This window comes from Trichechus manatus, unplaced genomic scaffold (genome assembly GCF_000243295.1).
Source record: "Trichechus manatus latirostris isolate Lorelei unplaced genomic scaffold, TriManLat1.0 scaffold00156, whole genome shotgun sequence".
NCBI classification, from domain to species: Eukaryota; Metazoa; Chordata; class Mammalia; order Sirenia; family Trichechidae; genus Trichechus; species Trichechus manatus.
This window is the reverse complement of record NW_004444092.1, coordinates 1,385,638-1,411,056: the sequence shown is the minus strand read 5'-3', so window position 1 is coordinate 1,411,056 and position 25,419 is coordinate 1,385,638. Positions and strand designations below refer to the sequence as shown.

Sequence of the window (25,419 nt, the reverse complement as noted above, 5' to 3'; positions counted from 1 at the left end):
AGCACACCTATCTCCTCATCTATTTTCCTCAGAGAAATTTCTGAAGAGGTTTATTGCAGACAGAGTCAATACCACATTATTCAATCCTACAACAAAACCCCACTGCTTCTGAATACTTCACAAAAACAAAGGAGTATTATTATGTCTATTAATTTTAGTATGCATTAGCAATTAAAAAGATTTCCCCAAAAGTCTGTTCTCATTTTCCAGTTTTGTCTGAGCTAATCTTGATGTTTAGTTATGCATGAAAAGGCATTTGAAAGTGACAACCTTACAAAAAGTGCACATTATATGAAAAAATCTGACTTCAATTAGAACCAGTTACTAAATCCCAGCAATTTCCAGCTGTCTCTTCTATCTTATCCTTGGAGAATTATATATCACATTAATTGGTATTCTGTCACATAAAAAGACACCAGTGATGATTAATTGCATCCTCGGTGTTTTTGAGTTATGTCTTCTTCACCAGAGGGATTCAAATCACACTTCATTACCTTCCAGCACATACCCCTTTTGGTGATGCTCATAAAGCCTCCTACCTTCCTGAACTTCTCCATTTGCTTGTAGAGGTCTGGATCAAGCTCCTGTGACACATCCTTCATCCATAATAATGCTCCTCTGTATTCAGTCCGGCACTGCTCCATGCGGTTCACCGTCAGCCAAGTGTCTGAGATAGCCCGATGCCGAAAAGTCTCCACTTCTTGGTGAAATCGACATAAAGGATTTCTCAAGGCCAATCTAGACAAGAGGATAAAGCCAGATCTTGAAACTAAGCTGGCCAGCAATTTAAATCCTTGAGAGTTCCCCAATTTTAAAGTTATGAGCCTTGAACAGTACCAGGAACATAGAAGATGCTCAATTATAATTGAAGCGAATGTGAATGATTAAGTCAGCCAGACACAATTACCCATGTACTGATCCCTTGGTTTACTGTGACATAGCTGGACCATTGGGAACGACCTCTATCAGTGGTTGCTGGGGTGGTCTCTTGCCTGGGCAAAGTGGTCATTTGAACTAGAACCAATCCTGTGTTAATGGAAGAAGATCACGGCATGAACATTTCCCATTTCTACTGTTGGTCACTCCCTGCCTCCCACCCCTCTGAAGCCTGGTCCTTCATGGAGAGATGGAAGCATGTTTGACTAGTGTCTCCTTGACTAGGACATTTTGGATTACTCTGCACAGGCTAGGGCATCCGCTGCCTGCTCCAGTAGTCAAAGCAGATGAAGTATGAACAGAAGCATTTTGAAGTGGTCTAGGAAGGGGAAAAGCACATTTACTGAGATTCTACTGTGTGGTGGCACTTTCAGATAGGTTATATGATTTAATCCTCATTAAAAAAACAAAACTTAAGAATATTACACCTGAAATGACTATATATATGGCACAATGAAGTGGGTATAAAATAATAATAATATTGGCTGTAAGCAACACACTCTCATTTATTCAGCAAAAATTGTTTTAGGCATATCAAATTTTGGATAAAAAAATTATTTCTTGGTGAGGGGGGACCCTTTTTTTTTTTTATCCTCCTACCCAAAATGAGCAATGTCAGATTAATATATACTGTTCTTCATTAAGTTTCAAGGCATAGGTTGAAAAAATAAAATTAAGATGACTATTTGAATTTCAATTTAAATGCAAACTTATTTAGCTGAAGGGAGTGTGAGTGCTAGTGAGCTGAAGTTAGCTTTTGGCAGTTCCATCAGTGTCTGAGATGCATTACATGGGTGTAGCACTGTAAGATTATAGATAGTGTAGTAAATTTAAGAAAAAAATACCTTTTACCATTTTCCCTAGTTTTCCTCTTGTCTGTAAAGCTTTGTTTTGTTTTTAATATTCAGCACTTCCATAAAAATATCTTGTTAACACTGTTCTACCTAGATGTTGCAGGTTGTTTTCGAAGACATTGTTGTGCCATTATGCAGGTGTGTGTTTTATCCCTGTTGGCTTAAATTTAATACCGTTCACCAAACTGAATAAGCGGTTGTAGCAATGACTACTAAATAAAGTCAGTAAAACAAATGCTAGTGTGAAGGTTTATATCACTGAAGACTTCTATTTAAAGAAAGAGTTTTCAACTCTCTCCCTAAGGATCCAAATCATTTCTGGACGTCTTAACTTCCCCTGGATATTGCCTCTTTTCCTAAACTGGCTGAAAAGAGAGTCTTGTGAAAAAAAGCATTCTGGATTTCTTTGTTTTAAGCTGGACAGAAACCTCTGAAGATGGGATAACTGATGACAGATGTTAAGATCTTGAAGGAAACAAAAAGGCATATAAAATCACTTCATGTTTTCTGTAATCTGCTTTATATAAAATCAGAAAGGTAAAAACCCATTCATTTGTGGTATCAGGGACTGCATCTAGACCAAGGAGAAACTCAGTAACTATAAATATCAAGCTTCAGTGAAAGCTGACCCACATTTTCATTCATGAGAATCTACCCAATGGGAATAATTAATAAAGTGTGTAAAGGTCTACCCGAAGGACATTTATCCTTTAGAAGGAAAAAGTGGACGTGACCCAGGTAGTGAACAGAAGGGCTTGGGTTAAATGTGTCATGGCATGTCCAGATGATGGAATACTAGGTTGCAGATTTTTTAAAATGCATATATTAAAATAAAAAAGATGTTTGGGATACTTGATTAAAAAAAAATCATGCTAAGGCATGATATGATGCTATTTATATTAAAAATACATTCAGGCATATCCCAAATCCTGTTCAGTCAGGTCTGAGAAGTTAACTGAGAGTTCTATGTAATTCTCCTACTTTCTGACATTTAGGAGGACTGGTCTGGATTTCGTGTGCCTGAGGAGCGGTTGTGTGTCATGAAACCAGAGCCACCATGCATCTTCCAAACTGCAAAGTTGGTCACGCTGCATTCAATTACTGTACAGTTTGCTACTTTATATTAGTGATAATTTCATGTATTATTTGCACTGTTTTGCTGATTTCTTTTATTATTTTTGTTTGTATCAACAGCTGAATTACATAAACTTTAGGTACCGTATGTGTGCTCTGTGAGATAGCTTATAACTACGGAAGGGTATAACCGGATACCCATATTACAGAATAATTAATAACATGATCAGTAATGGTAACTCTTGCAGTGACTGTGTCTAGGGATTTGTCTTTGTTTTTCATAAATTAATGTTAATTTTTGTATACAAGCATGCATAAATATCTTTTCCATTGAAATTAATAATTACATGGCTAATATATGAGAATTTGCTCTCTGAAGGATTTTTCAGGAATCAATTATCCACATAAGGCTGAGGAAGTCTGTGTATGCACAGAAAGTATTATCAAGGGCTGAAAAGTGGGTCATCTCTATCAGTAAAATTTTAGTTGTTCTAAATTTTTTCTTGTCGATTTTCTCCAGATGAAAAACAATAATAAATCACTGAGATAAGAAGGTGCAATTCAAGATCCTAAACAAACACCCTTCTTGGAAGACTGGGGTAGAGAACAACTTAAAATGGTTTAATTCAACTATGAAAAATGGCATTGCCCACAAAGACAAGGCCAAAAAGATCTTTAAAAAGAACCAAAATATCCAGGAGAGGGACCATGGAAAAATGGACACAGTTGGTCTCTTTTTTCCGACTCCACCTTTCTTGAATTTCATAGGAACACCTGTGCAACTCCTAGGTGTGGATCACAGGCAGATGTCTTGCTCTTGGACCACGGGGAGGAAAAGCAGTAGAAGAAATAAGCAGAGAGAAAAAAAAAGTTGAACAATTTGAGTAAGTGAAATTTCTATAGCCTGCATATTTTTGGAAACTACTTATCAGCCTTATTTAGGTATAATTCTACCTAATATTAGTGGGTGACATTTTGGGGGGCTAGTTAGTTACTGGAAGAGGGCAAGAGGAGAGGAGTGTCACTTTTCTCAAGCACTGAGAACAAGTGTATGGTTATTTAGCACCAATCAAGAAAATGAGTCATGCTTGAGTTAAAAATGTTTGACAGAGCTTATCAAACTTGAACTGCTTGAGAATCATCTGTAGATCTTATTAAAATACAGGTTCAAATACAGCAGGTATGGGGTAGGGCCTAGATTCTGCATTTTTAACAAGCTCCTAGGTGATAATGCTGAGGCTGCTGCTCCAGGGACCACATTCTGAGCAGTGCAGTTCAGGGCATCTTGAACACCTTCTCTCTGAAGTTAATTGGCCCCTGGAGAGCAGAGACAGAACCCTTCGACGGGGTCTCATTAGGCTCTTGCTTTAATCAGCTGCTGGAAGGGGACCAGACTGATTGCTATGAGCAATACTGAAGGTCAAATATGAGCCTAGGACAGCATTCACAGTGACTGGCATATGTCATCTCTTCTACAGATGAGAAGAAATATGAAAAAAAAAATTAACAGGAAAAAATTATATACATTACCTTAATCAGAGCATTAAATGGGACTAGCCTAATGACTGAGTACAGGGTAGCTTCTCAGTCTCAGGCATGAGCTTCCTAAAGAACTTTGTGGGATTCCCCTTCATATATGGGTGGGTCCCAAAGTCTCTCTAGACATCCCAAAATAAAGCACCAAAGGTCACACACCTTTGCTGGGAAGAAAAGCAGAGGGCCTTTCCTGTTGCTTGCATCATTTTTCCTGCTCTGGTTTTATCTTGGAAGCCTTGGGATCGAAGAAATTTGCCCAATTCGTTTTCTTCTTGAGATAAAACTGATGAAGAAAAAGACCAAATGGAGCCATGAACAATGAGTATTTTTATTACAGAGAGAAAGAGAAAAATCACAAGGTCCATTCTCCTCCAGAGGCAAAGATGACATGAAATTAAATCCAAATGGTAGGCTACAAGGTAAGCTCTCCCTGCCATTTAACTTTCATGCTATCCTTCCATTTACAAAACGAGAGATCAAATTCACTTGAGTACATCTGTCAGTGAGTTTGGTACACGGTAATCAGAACCAGAAAATGACCTCTGTACTGAAAAGCAAGCTGATAATGTGCTGCTTCAAGCTGAAACAAAGGAATTGGGCTTGCTGAGTATGACTGGGAATCTTTGTGGCTGCCTCTAATGTAGTGCCAGATTCCTCCTATTATTCTCTCCCGCTGACTTTCTGATCTCTGCGTTCCGAGCTACATTCTACTTGATTGTAAAGCAATTCAAATACCTTATCCATGACACAGGTTTTTGATTTTGGGGGTGGGGCTGGGGATTGAAGGTGGGTGGGTAATCAGGTTGATAACTTGTCTGATTTTTAAAATACAGAGCTAGAACTGAATCTGAATTGCTTATATCTAATCTTGGCCTTATTTTTAAAGACAACCTCAGATGGCACTATTGGTGAGCGATTTCTACAGATTGATTTGGCAATAAACATAAAAAGTCACAGAATTGTGTCTGTCTTTTGACATCGCACTTCTAGTGCTAGAAGTACATCTTAAGGAAGTAGAAAAATGGGCACAAAGATATATATATATACACACAGACACATACACATATGTGTGTATATATGCATATACAAAGATAATCACAGTATCATTATTTATAATAGCAAAAACTTACTTTCCCTACACTGAGGACTGATTTAAAAAAATACAGGGCACCTATACAATGGGATAGTGGAATATTATGCAGCCACTAATAGTCATATTGCAGAAGAACATTCAGTAACAAGGAAAGGGGACCACACCCATTGCGTGAAAAAGCAAGTTATAAATAGCAGCTATGGCAGAAATCTGTTTTTGCTCAAAAATCTCACCAATGTATATTTTTATATTTGTGCTAATAGAAAAATGCAAAAAAATATTAGCAGTGGCAATTCCTTGAGCAATTTTCATCTTTTTCTTATTTGTATATCTTCTAATTTTCTATGATAAACTTGTATTATAAACTCAGATTTACAAGAATATAATTTTACATTTAGATTTAAAGGGTCCTCAAAGACGCTAATTCAAAATGAGCCACAACTATATGAAGCTATCATAAAAAACACAATAGTACAGATATAGTACATTTTTATAGTGTTAAACTAGCTGAATATGACCTATAACTTAATAAATATTAACAAAGTTATGCTACTGATATTTTTATATTCTCTTACATAGTAGTTATAAAACTCTGGATTCTTAAATTCATAGAGTGTTCAAGAATCATAAGATATATTTGTAAATTTTCTGTTACAAGACACTATCTTCCCAGATAACTCGGATCAGAAAAACAGATAAATTCCCCACAACATCCCATAACAGATACAGTGACTCACTGGAACAATATGTTCATATGTAAATAGTAATTAAATGCCTGTATCAAATGTTGTTCTTACAGACTTTTAAGCCTTATGGTAAAAAAATATTTTAGTCATACTTTAGGAGATGCACCCACAAGTGATAAGAACCTAAAACTTGTACTTGAGAAGAAAAAGGGAAAACATCATTTCAAAAAAGTGAATATAAATAAGGCTTATAAGTGGTATTAAGGTTAGTTGAGAAAAAGTCGGTTTCTGAAAAGGCTGTTATACTGCTCATGCTGGCTGGATCCCAACAGAGAGAAATAAAATTCTCAAGTAATTTTGTTTAAGGAAAAATCCACAAATGTTGTATATCTGTACACTTTTACTCCAATGAACATGTTCGAAGGTAAGCATAACTTAAAGAAAATTTTTCCCTAGCTTTATGAAGACTCAAACCATGCAAACAAGAAAACAGAAGAGCATCAGCATAATAAGAAAATCCCGAGAGGTAGCTCCACATTTCCAACCACTTCACACTGAGAGTTGGGACTGGTCGACAGTCACCAAATGCTGCTTTCCTAGACTAACGGGCTCTGCTGGTCCCCAACACACACCCACTAACAGCTGAATCACTGACAGGAGACTGAACTTTCTAGCATGTTTTTCCCCTCTAAACATCACACTTACTATCGACATGCTCTGAGCACTATTTTTATTTCACATTTCTGTACTTATACATTTACAGTTTGTACCTGCCATGTGTCTCTAAAACCACTTTCTAAATGCTACTAGAATTCCTGTCCATTTTCATGAACAATCCAGACTTCTTTCAAAATGCACCCCTTTCCTGACACACCCTCTCCAACAATAGCTGTAAAAGTTGGCCAGAAACCTCAGATTCATAGGAGAGGGGTAAACTTGCTACTTTTCATGTTAATTTGTGAATGTAGTTCATGCTAAACATTCCACTGGGAGGGTCCAGAAGAGACTTCTAGAATCCATTTTTTTCTGCGAGATCAATGATTATCCTCCTTCCTCTTCTGTCTCAAAAATCAAGTTCATCTGTCAAAGCCCAGCTCAAATACCACCTCCTCTCTGAAGTAACTACTAACCATCTGCTGTGGAGTCAATTCCGACTCATGGTGACCCCATGTGTGCCAGAGTAGAACTGTGCTCAATAGGGTTTTCAGTGGCTGGGACTCATGGCGACCCCATGTGTGCTGGAGTAGAACTGTGCTCCATAGGGTTTTCAGTGGCTGGGTTTTTGGAAGTAGATCACTGGACCTTTCTTCCAAGGTGTCTCTGGGTGGACTTGAACATCCAGTGTTTCAGTTAGCAGTAAAGCCTGTTAACTGCACCATCCAGGGACTCACCTCTGTGAAATAGCTGATTCTATTTCTCTACCATAGCAGTGTCCTCTTGGAATCTTAACTACGGTAGGGGTGGTATTAGAGGTAAGTGTTTATGCACGTGTGTGCATGAGTGTATGCATGGACATGTGCTATCTTTCCTGCTAGACCTAACCTTTCTAACACAGGAACTTCATCCAAACTTGTATTCTCCAGGATAAGCTAAAAGCCTTATCTGTGGCACTGATTAAATGCTTTTGTAAGTGAATTAACTGTAATTTTTGCCTTTGTATCCCTAAAGACTTTCTTTCACTTTAAATGCTTATTTGATATTTACGCCACAGTTGATGTAGCTTAAAAAATAATATCTATAGTTATAAGAAAGTTCTTTCTTTTTTAATTCTTTCCATTCCTTCTTCTCTCTACTTACTAATACAGTGAAACCTGTGAGAGCTGGAACCTGACGGGACTTCCTTGTTTTTCTGGGTCTCGCAAATTTTCTGTCTTTGACAGAGTGTAGTCTTACCATTTTTTTATCCTCTTTATTAGTAGAAAATATTCGAGTTTTCCTTCTCTGACTGGTTTTGCCTTACACAAGTTCCGGCTTTCGCAGGATTTACTGTATATAATTCACTCAATTCCATAATGAAATCTCTCCCTATAGAGAGGAATTCCACATTTTTACTCATAATAGCATGAGGCTACCCTCACATTTTTTACCTCAAAGCCTCAAGCCACATACAAATGAATGCATTTAGCTTAAGGCTAGGGAAGAAATCAATTCCAGATACCTGAATGATTATGTACTTGGTGAAATGTACTTCTTCCTAAATACACCACAGTAGGTTGAAGCAATTACAAAATCATGTCTATTTTTTTTATGTACTGGAGGATTAAATCGGGTAGCAAACAGCTTTTATCTTAAGCACCAACTCTGATTAACTGGAAATGCTGCCCAGAGGGCTGTTGAAAGAACTGTGAGCTGCATCAGACTGGAGGCTGGATCACTTAGTGATGGCCAATGCTTTCTGATTGGTCATTCCTTATTTTAAAGTACGTAAATACTGAAATTAATTTATAAAAGTTTAAAATTCAGGTATAATATAGACATCAGGCAACACAAAGTTTATACTTAAAAGGTTTAATTTAACTAGGTTTTAAGATTTCAGAGACAAAAACCTATTCATACTTAATTGCTGATTAGATTTTTAGATGTGCCTCTAAAAAAGCAACTAGAGAACTATGAAAGTAATTAGCTTAATTCATTCAGCACATATTTATGGATGACCTAATACACACCAGACACTCTTCATGCCACTGGGAATTTAGGGATGAACAAGACACATGAAGTCCCTGCTCTTATAGAACTTAGGTTAAAGTGGCTGGAGACAGAAAACAAAAAACACAGAATCATAAATGCAAAGCACAACACCACCAGATAGAACAATAAGAGAGTGGTTGGTAGCTACTTCGGACTGGTTGTCAGGAAAGGTGCCTCTGAGCAGGTGACCATTAAGCTGAGCTCGAAATGACAAGAAGGGGCCATTTGTGAGACAATTAGGACATGGACATACCAGACAGAGGGAATAGGACAAAAGGCCTCAGGTGGCCTTTTGTAAGTGATGGACAAGGGAAAAAGAAAGGCATAAAAGGCTGGAAAAGCGAGCTGGGCCAGATCATACAGGAATCTATAAGCCATGGTATGGGAATTTGAATTTTACTTTAAGTGCTTCTAGACGTTTTTAAGGAGCCCTGGTGGTGCAGTGGTTAAGCGCTCGGCTACTAACCAAAAGGTTGGCTGTTCGAACCCACCAGCTGCTCCGAGGGAGAAAGATGTAGCAATTTGCTTCGGTAAAGATTTACAGCCTTGGAAACCCTTGGGGCAGTTCTACTCTATCGGTTCAATGAGTTGGAATTAACTCGACGGCAACGGGTTTTAGAGGCTTTTAAGCAGGGAGAAATATGATCCAATTTACATTTTACAAGCCTTTTATTTTAACATAATTTTAGGCTTATACTTAAATTGAAAACAGAGTACACAGTTCCCAAAAACCCTTCCCTAAACCTCAAAAAAACCAATTGCCCTTGAGTCGGTTCTGACTCCCAGTGACCCTATAGGACAGAGTAGAACTGCCCCACAGGGTTTCCAAGGAGTGGCTGGTGGATTCATATTGCCAGACTTTTGGTTAGCAGCTGAGCTCTTAACCACTGCGCTACCAGGGCTAGGTTCCCCTAATGTTAACTACTTATATAATCACAGTACAATTACCAAAACTAGGAAATTAACATTGGTACAATACTATTAATTAAACTACAGATCTTACTTGAATTTTAACATTTTCCATTAATGTCCTTTTTCCGTTCCAGGATCCAGTCCAGGATCCCACGGTGCACTGAGCTGTCATGGCTCCTTAGCCTCCTTCAATCTATGGTAATTGCTCAGTTTTTCTTGTCTTTCATGACCTTGACAGCTTTTAAGAGTGTTGGTCTAGTATTTTATAGGCTGTCTCTCAATCTGGGTTTCTCCGATGTTCTCATGAGGAGACTATGGATTTTGGGAAGGGTACCACGGGGTGAGGTGCCCTCTCGGCACATGGTTATCAGGGTCTGTATGTACCAACATGTATCAACATGCATTATCACTGGCGATGTTAACCTTGACCACTTGGTGAAGGTGGTGTCTACTGGGTTTCTACACTGTAAACTTACATTTTTTTCCTTTTTTAATCATTAAAAATACTGAGGGGAAATATATGACTGTGCAAATACCCTTCTCCTCAAACTTTCACCTCACTAATTGTAGCATCCTTCAGTGAATCTTGCCTGGTACAATTCTTACTGTGGTATTTCCCTAAAGGTGATTTTGTGGTTCCCTCATTTATTCTATATTTATTAATTAGAATTATTTCATAAGGAGGAGCTATCCCTTCTTATCCATCCACCCATCCACCCATCTATCAATCTATTTCCATATAGACTTAATGGATATTTATTTTATTCTATGGATAATTCAAAACTCTCACTGGTTATTTTGTTGCTCAAATTGTTTGTCCATTAGGATCTTCTTTAGGTGTGCTCTTGTGTCCTTTCAACATATACCCATCCTTTTCAAGCAATTCCTTATATTCTGGCACCACAAGATATTTCAGGCTTATCTTGAATTTTCCTTGCCCCAGCTCTGAAATCAACCATTTCTCCAAGGACTATTCCTTTTATTTGTAAAAGGTATTTAGAAACAAAGATCCGGGCACTAGGTATGCTTATTGGTATGGAGTGTTAATATTTCTAGGCCCTCTCAGCTGACAGAGCTAGGCAATAATATGAATGTATACTAATCCATGCATACCCATTCATCTAAATTTATTTTTTTCTCTGTCTGTGTACATATTAAAAACTACAAGTTCCTACTGATACCTCTGATTCCAATGCAGCAGTGTTCATTCTAGCATTCCCACTTTCCTTATTTGTAATTTGTTTCTACTATTGGCAGTGAGAAGGTTGGCTCTCACTATTTACAATATATTTTCTTATTTTCCAACCCTAGTATATATAATAAAATAGGTTCAGAATTGATAATTCATGCCCCTATAAGAAAAAATTACTAGAGTACAGTTATTATGTATAGTTCTTTTTGCCTTTAGCCTTAGTATCCAAAGTATTATTTTCCAAAATCACTGAGGTTAATTATTTTCTTCCCTACTCTAATTAGTGTGATTATGTTACTCATTTACACAATTATGTTCATTTGTTACTATTTGCATTCCATTTTTTATTCTCCCACATCCTGGTTGGTTTTAAGTATCTATTTTTTGAGCATGTGAAATATTACTATGGTTCTAAGAGTCAGAACTATACAAAGGTATCTTTAGAGTACAGCTCCCTTCTCAGTCCTCCTACCCCAGTCCCATTCCCCCCTTCCTCCTGCCCATTTTCTACCCACTTCTGGTTGGTAACCATTCTCTTTAGTTTCTGGTTTCTCTCTCCTAATTTTTTTTTTGGCACAATGAGCAGAATACATGTATATTTGCTTATATATACCCTCTTCTTTCTTAACATATATATTTTCTTATTATATCCCCTTCTCTCTTGCATGAAGGGTACCACACTTTTGTGCTTTTCTTCTTTCACTTAATATATACTCAAAATAACTCCATATTAGTTCAGAGATTCTCATCTTTTTTTTTAACAGCTCTAAGAAGTGATCCTCTGAACAGAAATGATGCGTACATCCATTTTAATCTTTCTAATAGAAAATAGAGGAAACTTGGAAAGAATGCATGTATACATACATGCCTTTCCAGGATCTTGAACTGCCAGTAGAAAATACTTGCATCACATGTCTTGATTTCCTCATAGCTTAAGACCCTAGAGTTATAGTCCTGTAGAAGTCTTAGCTCAAACACTTAGAAAATGTTAACACAGTTTTTAAAATTCTACCTCTAAGTCCTATGATTTTGGACTTCTCCAAAACAGCCTTTTTAATAGACGATTACTACTGAAGGAAAATAAACAATTGCTAATTCATGCTTATCAGAAAGAGATTCAGAAGCAGTCAGAAAGAGGCATTTCTCATATTCTAGTCTCAGGAATATAGAAATTAGATTATTAAAATGATCTATAAATAGAAATTTAAAAACATAGTTATATACAACATGATATTTAGCATTTCAGAGATAACTTTGTTGGTAACGATTTTAAGACAAGATGGTGTTTAAAAATAGCATTCCCCAATAGCACAGTATCCAACATAAGAAATGTTCACGAAGATGCACTGTCAGCAAGGTATGTTTCAATGAACTGACTGTAAGCACCTTCTCTATCTGATGAGTTTAAAAGAAACAGAACTGGACATGAGAGAATCAGGGCAGTAAAAATCCAAAATTAAAAAGCTCAAGATATACTTCACATCAACACTGTAATGGTTAATGTTATGTGTCAACTTGGCTAGGCCATGATTCTCAGTATTATGTAATTATCCTCTTTTTGTGATCTGATGCAAGGGGAGTTTCCTTGGGGGTGTGACCTGCATCTGATATATATGGATCTTCTGGCAAAGCTCCCTCTCTCTCCATCCTGCATCTGACTTGTCATCATCTGACTGTCAGTTCTTTGACGTGAGCCAACAGCCTGTCACCTAACCTGCAGATTTTTTGATTCGTCAGCTCCCGAAGCCCCGTGATCCAGAGGCCTGCCATCTGACCTGCTGATTTTGGGTTTGTCAGCCCCTGCAACCACATTAGCCAGGAGAAGCTCCAGCATGATGCCTGACCCATGGATTTGGGACTTGCCAGACTCTACAACTGTGTGAGCCATTTCCTTGAAATAACTCTCTCTAAATAGATCTATATTAAAAGAAAAAAAAGCTCAAGATATAAACTGAGAAAACTTTTTTTATAATTGAGAAAAAAATGGCATGTTTATATCCATGGGTGATCCAATACAAACTTATTCTATTATGGTACTTACATTGAAAGAGAAACAATCTATGTCAAAGTTTTCTGATAAAATTATTAAAGACCTTCCTCCCCACCCTTTAAAGAGAAAAGACAAATACCAGTAAGTAGTAGTTTCCTTGCCTTGCTTCCTAAACATATTGAATGATATATTAAGGCAAATTACCATGCTAACTATTGCTTACTGTCTATTTATTTGATTAATTTTCACAAAGGCTCAATGGCATACTTACAACATATCCTCTTTTGATAAAGTACAATTGCTTTAGACAAGTCCAAACAGGTTCTCTGAACCGAGTGAAACAGCTGTAATAAAAATACAAACAAAATGCTAAATAATACAGAGAGCGGTGAAATAAAAATTATAATGAACATAACCCCAGTGTTTGGCTTGCCCATTAAAAACAAAACCACACGCCTAAGTTGCTCTTGGTGTTACATGATGCTCTGCACAGAGATTGTGACCAAAGCCTTTAAGTATGTTCCAATCATCCTGTATTTACTGGAATTCATCATCTCTGTGATAGATCTAAATTAAGATCTGCAAAACAATGATTTCCTCCAGACTACTGAAATAACTGAAAAACAGAAATACAAAGTGAAGGGCCCAATTACAGGACTTAGTAAACCAGAGACCCACTATTCACTCACAATCCAATTTTGTTTCTTTTACCACTTGCTGCCTTTTCTAAAAAATGGAGGAACTGTCAATTAAGCATCATATTTAAAAGATAATATTAACATATTTTATGATCATAATGTACTTTATGGCTTGCTTATACATAACTTGATAAAAAGCAAACAAAAATCAATCAGCTGAATGCTCTGTTTAGAAGACATCTTGTGAAATGGAATTTAGCTAGCAGCCCCCATTACTCCTGATTTTCCCAATGATTTCATAAAAGACACAGACAGACAACCTAATATACAATACTTTGGCAAGAACGGAGGAAATGAGCTCCAGGTGGAGCTGTACTGAGAAGATTCTAGGCTTTAACTCACAACGGTCCCAGTTTTTGCTTCAGAAACTGAGAAAGCTCCAGAAAAAGCAGAACAGTCACTTCACACCTTCTCCACCTTTTGTCCACCAACTCGGAGACTACGGCTGGTATTGATTAGAAAACCTGCCCTACAAACATTGTGCCCCTGAGGAGCCACTAAACGAGGCGAGGTAGGTTTCCCTCTTCCTGTCTCCGTGTCCTAGCTTACTGGCCACAAGTGATGTAGCAATTGTGTCCTGGAATCATAAAGCCCTTCAATATTTGAGTAAAAACAGATGATCTGCTTCATAATAAATATGACCGAATTATCTAATAAAAATGGATACGTGCACATATACTTAGAAGATTAGAAACCATTTCTAGGAATGCTTAATATGATAAAACTTGGTCACAAAGAATATAAATATACTAATTCACATTTCATTAAACTGCATCCTCCTCCTGTTAGGAAAAAAAAAATGCTCTTCACTGTAAAAAAAAAACAGAACACCAGCAGTCTGACTCTGTTCCTTAGCAAATGCCTGATATCAGTATTCTGGGTCACAAACCACTAAGATGTAATAAATTCTAATTTAGGAGCAAGGAGGTTCAAAAGTATGCTCAGGAGCTGTTCTGTTGTACTGCTTACGTTTTAAAAATTAAGTTATACTGTAAATCCATAAAATGCAAAGGTCTGAGGTGTTCAGTTCTGTGAGTTTCAGCAACTGTACACACTTAATGTAACCACATCCAAAAAAGATGGGAAACATTTCCATCATCCTGTCAGTCCCCTCTGCCATGAAAACCATTTAAGGACTTCTGTCACCATACATCAGTTTTGTCTGTTCTTAGGTGCTATTTTTTTAGAAAATGATTTTATTAACAAGCAATTTTGACAAATATTTAAATTTTGTGTAACATTACTGCATTAATTTCCCAACAAATTGTAATAAAATCTGCTCGTAATGGCTAATTTTATGTGTCAACTTGTCTAGGCTATGGTGCCTAGCCGTTTAGTCAAATGCTAGTCTAGATTTTGCTGTGAAGGTATTTTGTTGATGTGATTAACATTTACAGTCAGTTGACTCTAAGCAAAGGAGATTACCCTTGATATGTGGGAGGCCTCATCCAATCAGTGGAAGGCCTTAAGAGCAAAAATGAGGTTTCCTGGAGAGAAGGAATTCTGCTTCAAGATTGTAACACAGATACCCTGCTGGAGTTTCCAGCCTGCCACCTGACCTACAAATTTTGGATCTGTCAGCCTCCACAATCACATGAGCCAGTTCCTTAAAATCAATCAGTTCAATCTCTCTCTCTCCTCTCCCTCTATACACACACACGCACACAAACACACATACTATATATGTGGTGTGGGGGGGAGAAGACTCAGGATGGAGGGCAAGGGCCAGATATGTCAGGAGCTGTGCCAGGTACTAGAGATAATGTATGGAAAGCACTTTGAATGGTCCCTGGGATATAATAAGCAGTCAGTAAATGCTAGCCATCGCTCTAATTATGGTCTAATTTGATCTTCACAATAGCCACAATAAGTAAACACTCATACCTTCATTTCATACATTAAGAAAATGAGGATAAGAGAAATTGGGTAATTCTCCCAAAGTCACTACAGCCAGTAAGTGGTAGACTTGGAATAGTGGCCCAGGTCAATCTGACAGGGTGCTCACAGTTTCACAAGCCAGCCCACGCTCTCATTGGACAACATGAAAACTTCTTCCTGTGTCTGGTTCTATCCTCAGAGGAATGGAAGGAATCTCATCTCTGTTCCACATGAACCTTCCTATAAAATTGACAACATGTCTCCCCTTAACTCTCTCTGTTCCAGGATAACGATGGCTTCCACTAACCTGGCCACCATTCTCTGAAAGTTTTTGATGTTTTAAGCTTTTATATTATTCTCATTCAACATTCATTAACTTTTAGCTTACATATTAAATTTAGAGATCATTCTGAATCCTTATCAGATCATCTACAATATTCTTCCTCTCAGTGTCCTATCATAAACAGAATGGAGAAGTGTGCTTTTTAAACCTGAGTCCAAGCTATTGACAGAAATGTCCAGCAAGACAGGGAGTTAGCATGCCTTCCACCAGTTCTATTAATATTCTAGATCAACCAGATATGAATTCGGCTTACTGTATAATTAACTAGTCTAACTCAATATCTGCTTAGTTAATTTATTCTAAAAATTTTCAGGGTTCAATACCAAGCTTATTAGACGTTACTCTTCAGGATCATTTAGCCTCATCCTTTTTTCTTTTTTAAAATATAAATATAAATTGTTTGGTGGTGCAAATGGTTAAGTGCTTGTCTACTAACCAAAAGGCTGGCAGTTCAAACCCACCCACAGGTGCCTCAGAAGATGGGCCTGGTGATCTGCTTCCTTGAAAACCCTATGGAGCTGTTCTATTCTGCACACGAGTCACTATGAGTCGGGATTGACTCGACAGCGACTAACGACAGCAACAATAACAGTCTTCAGAAACCTCTCCGATTCTGATTCTTCAGACAGCATTAGCAGTGGCTCTTTGACTGCATTAAATTTTTCAACAAACACATTTATTGAGAATCTACCACACGTCGTGCATTCCAACAAAGTGCTTGAAAAACAAATTAACTGAGGCATTAACTAGTGCTTACATGATCATTTGTAGGTTTTCAAAAATATGCTGGGATACAACTTACCTGATTCTAGATTTTTCTCATGAGCTAGTTTTTTTGCAATATATTTTCAAAGACAAACCATATCTAATATTGCCCAGGTTAGTAAACGCCCAGACCTTGATCCCAGCAAGGTGGCATGCACGGGCTGAGAGAGATAAAGCACTCACTTCTAGTTTGGCATCCAGGTCTGCGTCAGAGGCCACAACATGTTCATCTTCTTTCTTGCCTGTGGCTTTAATAAATGCCTGTTTTGTTTCCCAATACTTTTGTTGCATTTTATTTACAACTGACTTATCTTGAGCATATCGATCATGTAAGTCCCAGGGATAACTGCTAAAAAAAAAATAGTTATTTTATTTGTGACTTTCCTCAAGACCAATATATTTTAGCACTTATCTAAAAGAACTTACCTAAACATTCTTTCCACCATTTGTCTGTCAGTTTGTCATACTGTGGTGGCTTGCATGTTCCTGTGATACTGGAAGCTATGCCACCAGTATTTCAAATACCAGCAAAGTCACTCATGGTGGGTAGGTTTCAGTGAAGCTTCCAGACTAAGCCAGACTAGGAAGAAGAACCTGGCAGTCTACTTCTGAAAAAACTGGCCAGTGAAAAGTTCATGAATAGCAGTGGAACACTGTCTAATACAGTGCCAGAAGATGAGCCCCTCAGGTTGGAAGCACTCAAAATATGACTGGGGAAGAGCTGCCTCCTCAAAGTAGAGTCAACCTTAATGATGTGGATGGAGTGAAGCTTTTGGGAACTTCATCTGCTGATGTGGCATGACTCAGAATGAGAAGAAACGGCTGCAAACTTCCATTAATAATCAGAAAGTGGAATGTAAGAAGTATGAACCTGGGAAAATTGGAAGTCATCAAAAATGAAAGGGAGAGCATAAAGATCAATATCCTAGGCATTAATGAGCTGAAATGGACTGGTATTGGCCATCTGAATTGGACAATCATATAATCCACTACGCCAGGAATGACAAACTGAAGAGGAATGACGTTGCATTCATTGTCAAAAAGAACATTTCAAGATCTATCCTGAAGTACGACACTGTCATGATAAAATACTATCCATACGCCTACAAGGAAGACTAGTTAATATGACTATTACTCAAATTTAGGCACCAACCACTAAGGCCAAAGGTGAAGAAACTGAAGATTTTTACCAAATTCTGCAGTCGGAAATTGATCAAACATGCAATCAAGATGCATTGATAATTACTGGTGATTGGAATGTGAAAGTTGGAAACGAAGAAGGAGCATTGTTGGAAAATACGGCCTTGGTGATAGAAATGATACAGGAGATCACATGATAGAATTCTGCAAGACCAATGACTTCTTCATTGCAAATATCTTTTTTCAACAACGTAAATAGTGACTATACACATGGACCTCGCCAGATGGAATATACAGGAACCAAACTAACTACTTCTGTGGAAAGAGATGATGGAGAAGCTCAATATCATCATCCAGAACAAGATGAGGGGCCGACTATGGAAAAGACCATTAATTGCTCACATGCAAGTTCAAGTTGAAGCTGAAGAAAATTAGAACAAATCCACAAGAGCCAAAGTATGACTTTGAGTACATTCCACCTGAATTTAGAGATCATCTCAAGAACAGATTTGATGCACTGAACACTACTGACTGAAGACCAGACGAGTTATGCAATGACATCAAGGACATCATACATGAAAAAAGCAAGAAGACATTAAAAAGACAGAAAGAGACGCTGGAAGTTGCTCTTGAATGTAGAGTAGCTAATGTTAAAGGAAGAAATGCTGAAGTAAAAGAACTGAACAGAAAATTTCAAAGGTGGCTCTATAAGACAAAGTTAAGTATTATAATGACATGAGCAAAGACCTAGAGTTAGCAAACCAAAAGGGAAGAACATGCTTGAACTTAAGGAAAAATTCAAGCCTCGAGTTGCAATACTGAAGGATTCTATGGGGAAAATATTAAATGACACCAGAAGCATCAAAAAATGGAAGGAATACACAGTCACTGTACCAAAAAGAAATGATCAGTATTCAACATTTGAGGAGGCAGCATATGATCAAGAACTGATGGTACTGAAGGAAGAAGTTCAAGCTGCACTGAAGGTATTGGTGAAAAACAAGGCTCCAGGAACTGACCGGAATACCAACTGAGATATTTCAACAAACGGATGCAGTGTTGGAGGTGTTCACTCATCCATGCCCAGAAATTTGGAAGACAGCTACCTGGCCAACTGACTGGAAGAGATCCATATTTGTGCCTATTCTCAAGAAAGGTGATCCAACAGAATGTGGAAATTATCGAACAATATCATTAGTATCACACACAAGTAAAATTTTGCTAAAGATCTTCAAAAGCAGTTGCAGGAGTACATCGACAGGAACTGCCAGAAATTCAAGCCGGATTCAGAAGAGGACATGGAACCAGGAATATCATTGCTGACGTCAGATGAATCCTAGCTGAAAGCAGAGAATACCAGAAAGATGTTTACCTGTGTTTTATTGACTATGCAAAGGCATCTGACTGTGTGGATCATAACAAATTATGGATAACATTCTGAAGAATGGGAATTCCAGAACACTTAATTGTATTCATATGGAACCTGTACACAGACCAAGAGGCAGTCATTCAAACAGAACAAGGGGATAGTGTGTGGTTTAAAATCAGAAAAGGTGTGCGTTAGGGTTTTATCCTTTCACCATACTTACTGAACCTGTGTGCTGAGCAAATAACGAGAGAAGCTGGACTACATGAAGAATAATGTGGCATCAGGATTGGAGGAAGACTCATTAACGACCTGCAATATGCAGATGACACAACCTTGCTTGTGGAAAGCAAAGAGGACTTGAAGCACTTACTGATGAAAATCAAAGACCACAGCCTTCAGTATGGATTACACCTCAACATAAAGGAAACAAAAACCCTTACAACTGGACCAGTAAGCAACATCATGATAAACAGTAAAAAGAATGAAGTTGTCAAGGATTTCATTTTACTTGGATTCACAATCAAAGCCCATGGAAGCAGCTGTTAATAAATCAAATGACATATTGCATTGGGCAAATCTGCTGCAAAAGACCTCTTAAAGCATTGAAAAGATGTCACTTTGAGGATTAAGGTGCATCTCACCTAAGCCATGGTATTTTCAATCACTTCATATGCATGCAAACCTGGACCGAAGGAAGACGGAAGAAGAATTGATGCCTTTGAATTATGGCTTTGGTGAAGAATACTGAATACACCATGGATTGCCCTCAAGAAGGAACAAATCTGTCTTGGAAGAAGTACAGCCAGAATGGCTCCTTAGAAGCGAGGATGGGGAGACTTCGTCTCATGTACTTTTGACATGTTATCAAGAAGGACTAGTCCTCAGAGAAGGACATCATGCTTGGAAAAGTAGAGGGTCAGGGAAAAAGAGGAAGACCCTCAATGAGGTGGACTGAAACACAGTGGCTGCAATGATGGGCTCAATCATAGCCAGGATTGTGAGGATGGCACAGGACCGAGCAGGGTTTCATTCTGTTGAACATAGGGTCATTGTGAATCAGAATCAACTTGACTGCACCTAACAACAACAATAAAACATTCTTCAGGAAGTACTTATGTGGTTATTACACCAAGGAGGCTAATCAACTCTTTCTAACTTTGTCCAAAATCTCAAAATGTAGAGTGACGAAACTTAGAAACTTTATCAGGAAACTGAGAAACTAAACCTTGAAGAGGTCTTGGTTCAAGGCACATCAGTGGGTCAGAGATAAAGCCAGACACAAATGCTGTCTGCACTCTACCATTTTGACTTAAGTGATGGCAGAAGTAGAGATATGAGACTGAAAAACAGCATGCTTAAAATCTGTTACAGTGTTCTGATGTTAGAAATTTTAAATTCTTAAATATAAATGTTTAGAATATAGACAGCAAGCCATTCTTCAGGAAGAACATACAAAAAAGTACATAAAAGATAAATTTGAAAAGAAATTGAGAATTAAATGGAATTTTGTAAAAGTTACCAGAGTACCCCAAATACTGACAGAAGGTTTATAATTGGCACTCCATCCTTCCCCTCTGCTTTGTCTACAACCTTTCCATCTAAAGTTCCTGTTCCAAAGGCCCACACAGAACCGTTTCACCCCATTCCATCACCTCTTAAAATGTGCCAGACTTGTGCCCTAAAACATTAGTTTCTCTATACTAACAAAACAAAACAAAACAAAACAAAACAAAACCAGGTGCCATAGAGTTGATTCTGACTCATGGCAATACCACGTGTGTTGCAGAAGAATTGTGCGCCATGTTTTCAATGGCTAATTTTTCGTTAACTATATTGCCAGGCCTTTCTCCCAAGGTATCTCTGGGTGGACTTGAACTACCAACATACGGTTAGCAGCCTGGCATGAAAACCGTCTGCACCACCCAGGGATTCCTGCTCTACACTACTATATAAAAAATACCAATGTTTCAAAACTTGATGATTTATATTCTCCTTCCAGGTAACATTTACAATATTCATATTATTCTGAGTCAGAAAGGGTTTCAGATGACTTCCTTAACAATGGTTATCTCTGGAGGTATCTCTGGAGTAAGATTATAGGGGACATTCACATTCTACTTTATATCTTTCTGCATTATTTACAAGTTTTATTATGAGTTTACATCAGAAAATATGTTATGTTATACAAAATATGTATAACATTTATGTAAATACACTCTCTTTATATTATATGTACGTTAAAAGTCTGGAAGAATACATCCCAACATATTGACTGTGGTTATTTCAGAGGGATGGAACTCCCAAGAGTGGGAAATGGGGAGACTTCTTTATATTGTATCTTTTTTTTTCATGAACAGGAAAAAAAAATTTATTTCATTTTGAAAAAAAGAAAGGGGAGAAACTTTGGAGATCTAGTGAAACATGGAATCTCAGGTTAAGAATCTTGCTCAAAGCCACAGAGAATTAAAATCCAGGCCTCTAAATCCCTGTCCAAGGGTCTCTGGTGGTATAATGATTAAGCACTCAGCTGCTAACCCAAAGGTTGGCAGTTCAAACCTCATCAATGGCTCTGAGGGAGAAAAGACCTGGTGATCTGTTCCCTTAAAGATTACAGCCTAGGAAACCTAATGGGGAACTTCTACCCTGTCTTACAGGGTCAGTGGGAATCGACTTGATGGCACACAACAACAACGAAATCCCAGTCCAGTGCTCATTTCAATGTCTCATGCAGCTCCTGCATTTTAGCAAGCTCTGAAAAGACAGGGCAAATGAGAGAGACAAGGGCACACTACTTTGGGGACTCCATTCTTTTAGGTGAGTGACTACCTTCTTCCTTGGACCTGCTGCCTGGGTATGACAGTCATCATGCAGGTCACAGGATAAAGCCATCCCATTGTCATGATGCAAGAAGGAAAAATTAAAAAAAAAAAAAAAAAAAAAAAAAAGACAGTCCGGCAATTCTTTGAGAACTGTCAAATGGGATACGCAGGGAAATTAAATCCCTTAGCCATTTATTAATTACCTTTAAAAAAATCATTACATTTTAATACATGTAAAAATTCTTTTGAACTTTGACATTTGATATTATAGAAGGCTTGGGCCTGGTTGAGAGGAGAGGGATTAAAAAGTGCATTCCTTATTTTAATTAATTGTATATTTGAAAAATGAAAACATGCACCACATTTTTTTTCATAATACAAATTAAAGAAAGTAAAAATTCTTTGTTTGATGAGTCAGGGGTTTAAAAGGGTTTAGAACTGCTTGAAACAGATCTGGAATTTGTAAGAGGCTTAACATGTTGCTTAGATGTGCTGTAGGCATGTAACTGATAGAGGTGACAATGCCATATGATCACCACATTTATTTTACTCAGAATCATATACTTCCAACAGTGATTGGCTCCTGAGTATTCCTGAGGGTTTACTGTTATGACTATAAAATAATGAGTCTGAGTTGTATGTGGCTGCAGAATCATTTGTTACTGTATAGCTGTCCTGTATAAAATTCCCCTAACTCTGCAGCTAATGTTAGAAGCTGTAAATAAAATAGTGATAAAAATATATCAGCTCATTGCATTAAAAAACAGTGTTAAGAAAAACCATAGACTTCCCAAGAGAAATATTTTACATAACTGCATTTATTAGGCAGAAAACATATTGGGAAAGAATTTGTAACATTTTTGGTATTTTGTTTTCACTACATTTACTAGCGATTTTGAACTTGATTATACTCAACACTGATAGGGGCTAACAGGTTATTTTACTGTTAATGTGTCTCTCGATCTTCCATTCAATGGACATTTACTGAGCACATAGTATGTTACTTCTTTTAAAAGACTCTCCCAATTTAAAAAAGATGGCAAATTACTTACCATTTGTGTCCTGACATGTTTTTTCCTTTCTCTTTTTCTATTGCTGATGATTTGGGGAGAAGGGACAGGGAAAAAGCATGAGAAGATAAGTTATATTACAACCTGAAATAAAACAAATGTTTAACAGTTACACACTATAATTATACATTACTTGGACACTTTTATAAAATTTTTCAATCTAAGCCACTTCCAGTTGTATTTTAGAGGCCAAATACTATTACACAATAACACTGCACGGAGGTGTCAAGAATAGCTGAGCTAGGTAACACTGGAAGGAAGTATCTCCGCTGAAATGTAAGTGATCAGGCAGAGTCTGGATGAGAAAAGCAGGCTGCAGAAGACTACAGAAAATATACCATTTATATAAAGTTTACAAACATGCAAGATCAGTAGTATATATTGTTGAGTGATATAAATGGTACATAGTCAAGGTATAGAAGAACTGCTCAGGAATGATGACTACTAAATTCTGGACAGTGGTTACCACTGCAGGGGAGAGCTGGGGTAGTGATCTGAGAGGGGTATTAAAGGGGCTTCAACTGTACACATAAGGTTCTCTTTGTTAAGGTAGGTGGTAAGTGTATTGTATCTGTACGCCTCTTTAGATTTGAAATATTTCATAATAAATCTTTTAAAAAATGGAACCAGGGCACAGCAAAAACAAACCAAAACAACAGCAACAAACAACAAAACAAAAAAGTTGACAGGCAATCAGGGGATACCAAAGGAGAAAAAAAAACATGATTATTTTAGCTATTACTGGTCTAGAATTATATTTTCATCTCATTTGTAAATATGAAGTCAATTAATGCCTTTGTCTTTCACTCTGTTTGCCCCACTCACGGAAGCTAGCTAACTTCACAGGCAGAGTCAACCAGCCCAGCTACAACATCGGCCCACACTTGCCCACCAGTTACCAGGAAGAGTGGGGAGCTCACACCTAAGTGAATGGCCTAGGGCCAGACAAGAACCGCCAGCTGCCAGAGTACTCGGCACATGAGTGGTTCTGGCTGCTCCACAGAATCAATCCTCCTCCCTCGGCCTCAGAAAGGATCCATCCAGTACTCATAAAATGATTACAGAGTTTTCCTAGGCTTTTAAAAATGTTTGAAGGGAACAAAATTAAGGTGTTGAAATTCCAAGCATCAGGAGAGGGGAAAAAGGGAATTTGCTTCGGCAACCATCTCATCATCAATATCGTGGAGGGCATCCAGGCATTTGGACAAGTTGCTATGGGAGTGACATTCGTGATAAGCTTTGTCCTCCACTCAGTACAACTGTGGCAAGGCCACAAACTTCCAGTCCTCTCACCACCCACAAAGCTTCACTGCCAAGTGTACCCTTACTTCATTTAGCTCAAGCCAAAATTTCACACAGAAAGATGTTGTGCAAACGAAACAAATCAGTATACTCTTCATCTCAGTTAGATTTCCCCATGAACTACAGGATAGTTAGTATTCTTTGCTTCTTGATGATTAAAATACCTAACAACTCAAGCTTCTTACAGTGTAATAGCTAATAATTACTGAGCAAACAGCTCATTCTACCTAGATTTTAGGCTATTTCCAGATTATGATGCTGTACGGAGCCCTAGTGGCACAGAGGTTAAAGAGCTTGGCTGCTAACCAAAAGGTCAGCAGTTCGAATACACCAGCTGCTCCTTGGAAACCCTATGGAGCAGTTCTACTGTGTCCTACAGGGTCACTATGAGTCAAAATCGACTCGATGGCAAAGGGTTTGGTTTGGTTTTCCGTCTAATGCTGTATGCTGATATATGTTTGCCTATGATTATGATCAAGGTATTGTTTACAGACCACTTGAACTAGAATCTTCTGGGGTGCTAACATGCAGATTCCTGGCCCCATCCCTTACCTACTGAGCAAGAATCTATGGGAGTGGGCCTGGGAATCTGCATTTGTAACAAGCTTTGCAAGTGATTCTTAAGCACATTAAAGTCTGAGAACCACAGCTAAATGGTCCACAGGAAAATCCTTTCTAGAAATGGATCTTGAGTAAACTTCTGGATTATACGGCATGAGAGAAAAGGAGTCCTAAATAGCCCAGATGAGGTCACCGCCATGGGACTTAGCTGAATGTCTGATGAGAAGGCAGCTGTAGCTTGGACTCATGTCTCTTCTACATATGTTCCAGGTACACATACTAGGGACAGTTAATAAACCCCTCAAGATTTCTGGACACGATCCATCTCATCTTGTTGTATCATTTTCCAAATTCAGTGTCAAAATCTCTACTTCAAAAAAAATCTTCACAATTCTTATCCATTTATTAATTTTAGTTCAATAGTTTATCAAACATACACTGGGCGTCTAATGAATATGTGCCAGGCTATAAGTTCCTACCCGGGAACTTACAGTCTATACCAGCACTGCCCGA

General features: G+C 37.8%; 1 protein-coding gene across 10 annotated transcripts in view; it reads right to left on the bottom strand.

The window, feature by feature from the left end:
* ICA1 (islet cell autoantigen 1) overlaps positions 1-25,419 on the bottom strand; it is a 146,845-nt gene that overhangs the window by 100,468 nt on the left and 20,958 nt on the right. For 6 of the 10 annotated variants that reach the window (XM_023740485.1, XM_023740484.1, XM_004386121.1 and 3 more), the window contains exons 2-6: positions 23,026-23,127; positions 16,829-16,994; positions 13,233-13,305; positions 4,560-4,683; positions 540-738 (exon numbers count right to left, since the gene is read on the bottom strand). In XM_023740485.1, the coding sequence (XP_023596253.1) occupies positions 540-738; positions 4,560-4,683; positions 13,233-13,305; positions 16,829-16,994; positions 23,026-23,042 (579 nt within the window). In that variant the 5' untranslated portion in view covers positions 23,043-23,127. Of the gene's footprint in view, positions 1-539; positions 739-4,559; positions 4,684-13,232; positions 13,306-16,828; positions 16,995-23,025; positions 23,130-25,419 lie in introns of all 10 variants that reach the window. The other 4 variants (XM_023740486.1, XM_023740482.1, XM_023740483.1 and 1 more) reach the window with 2 other exon arrangements.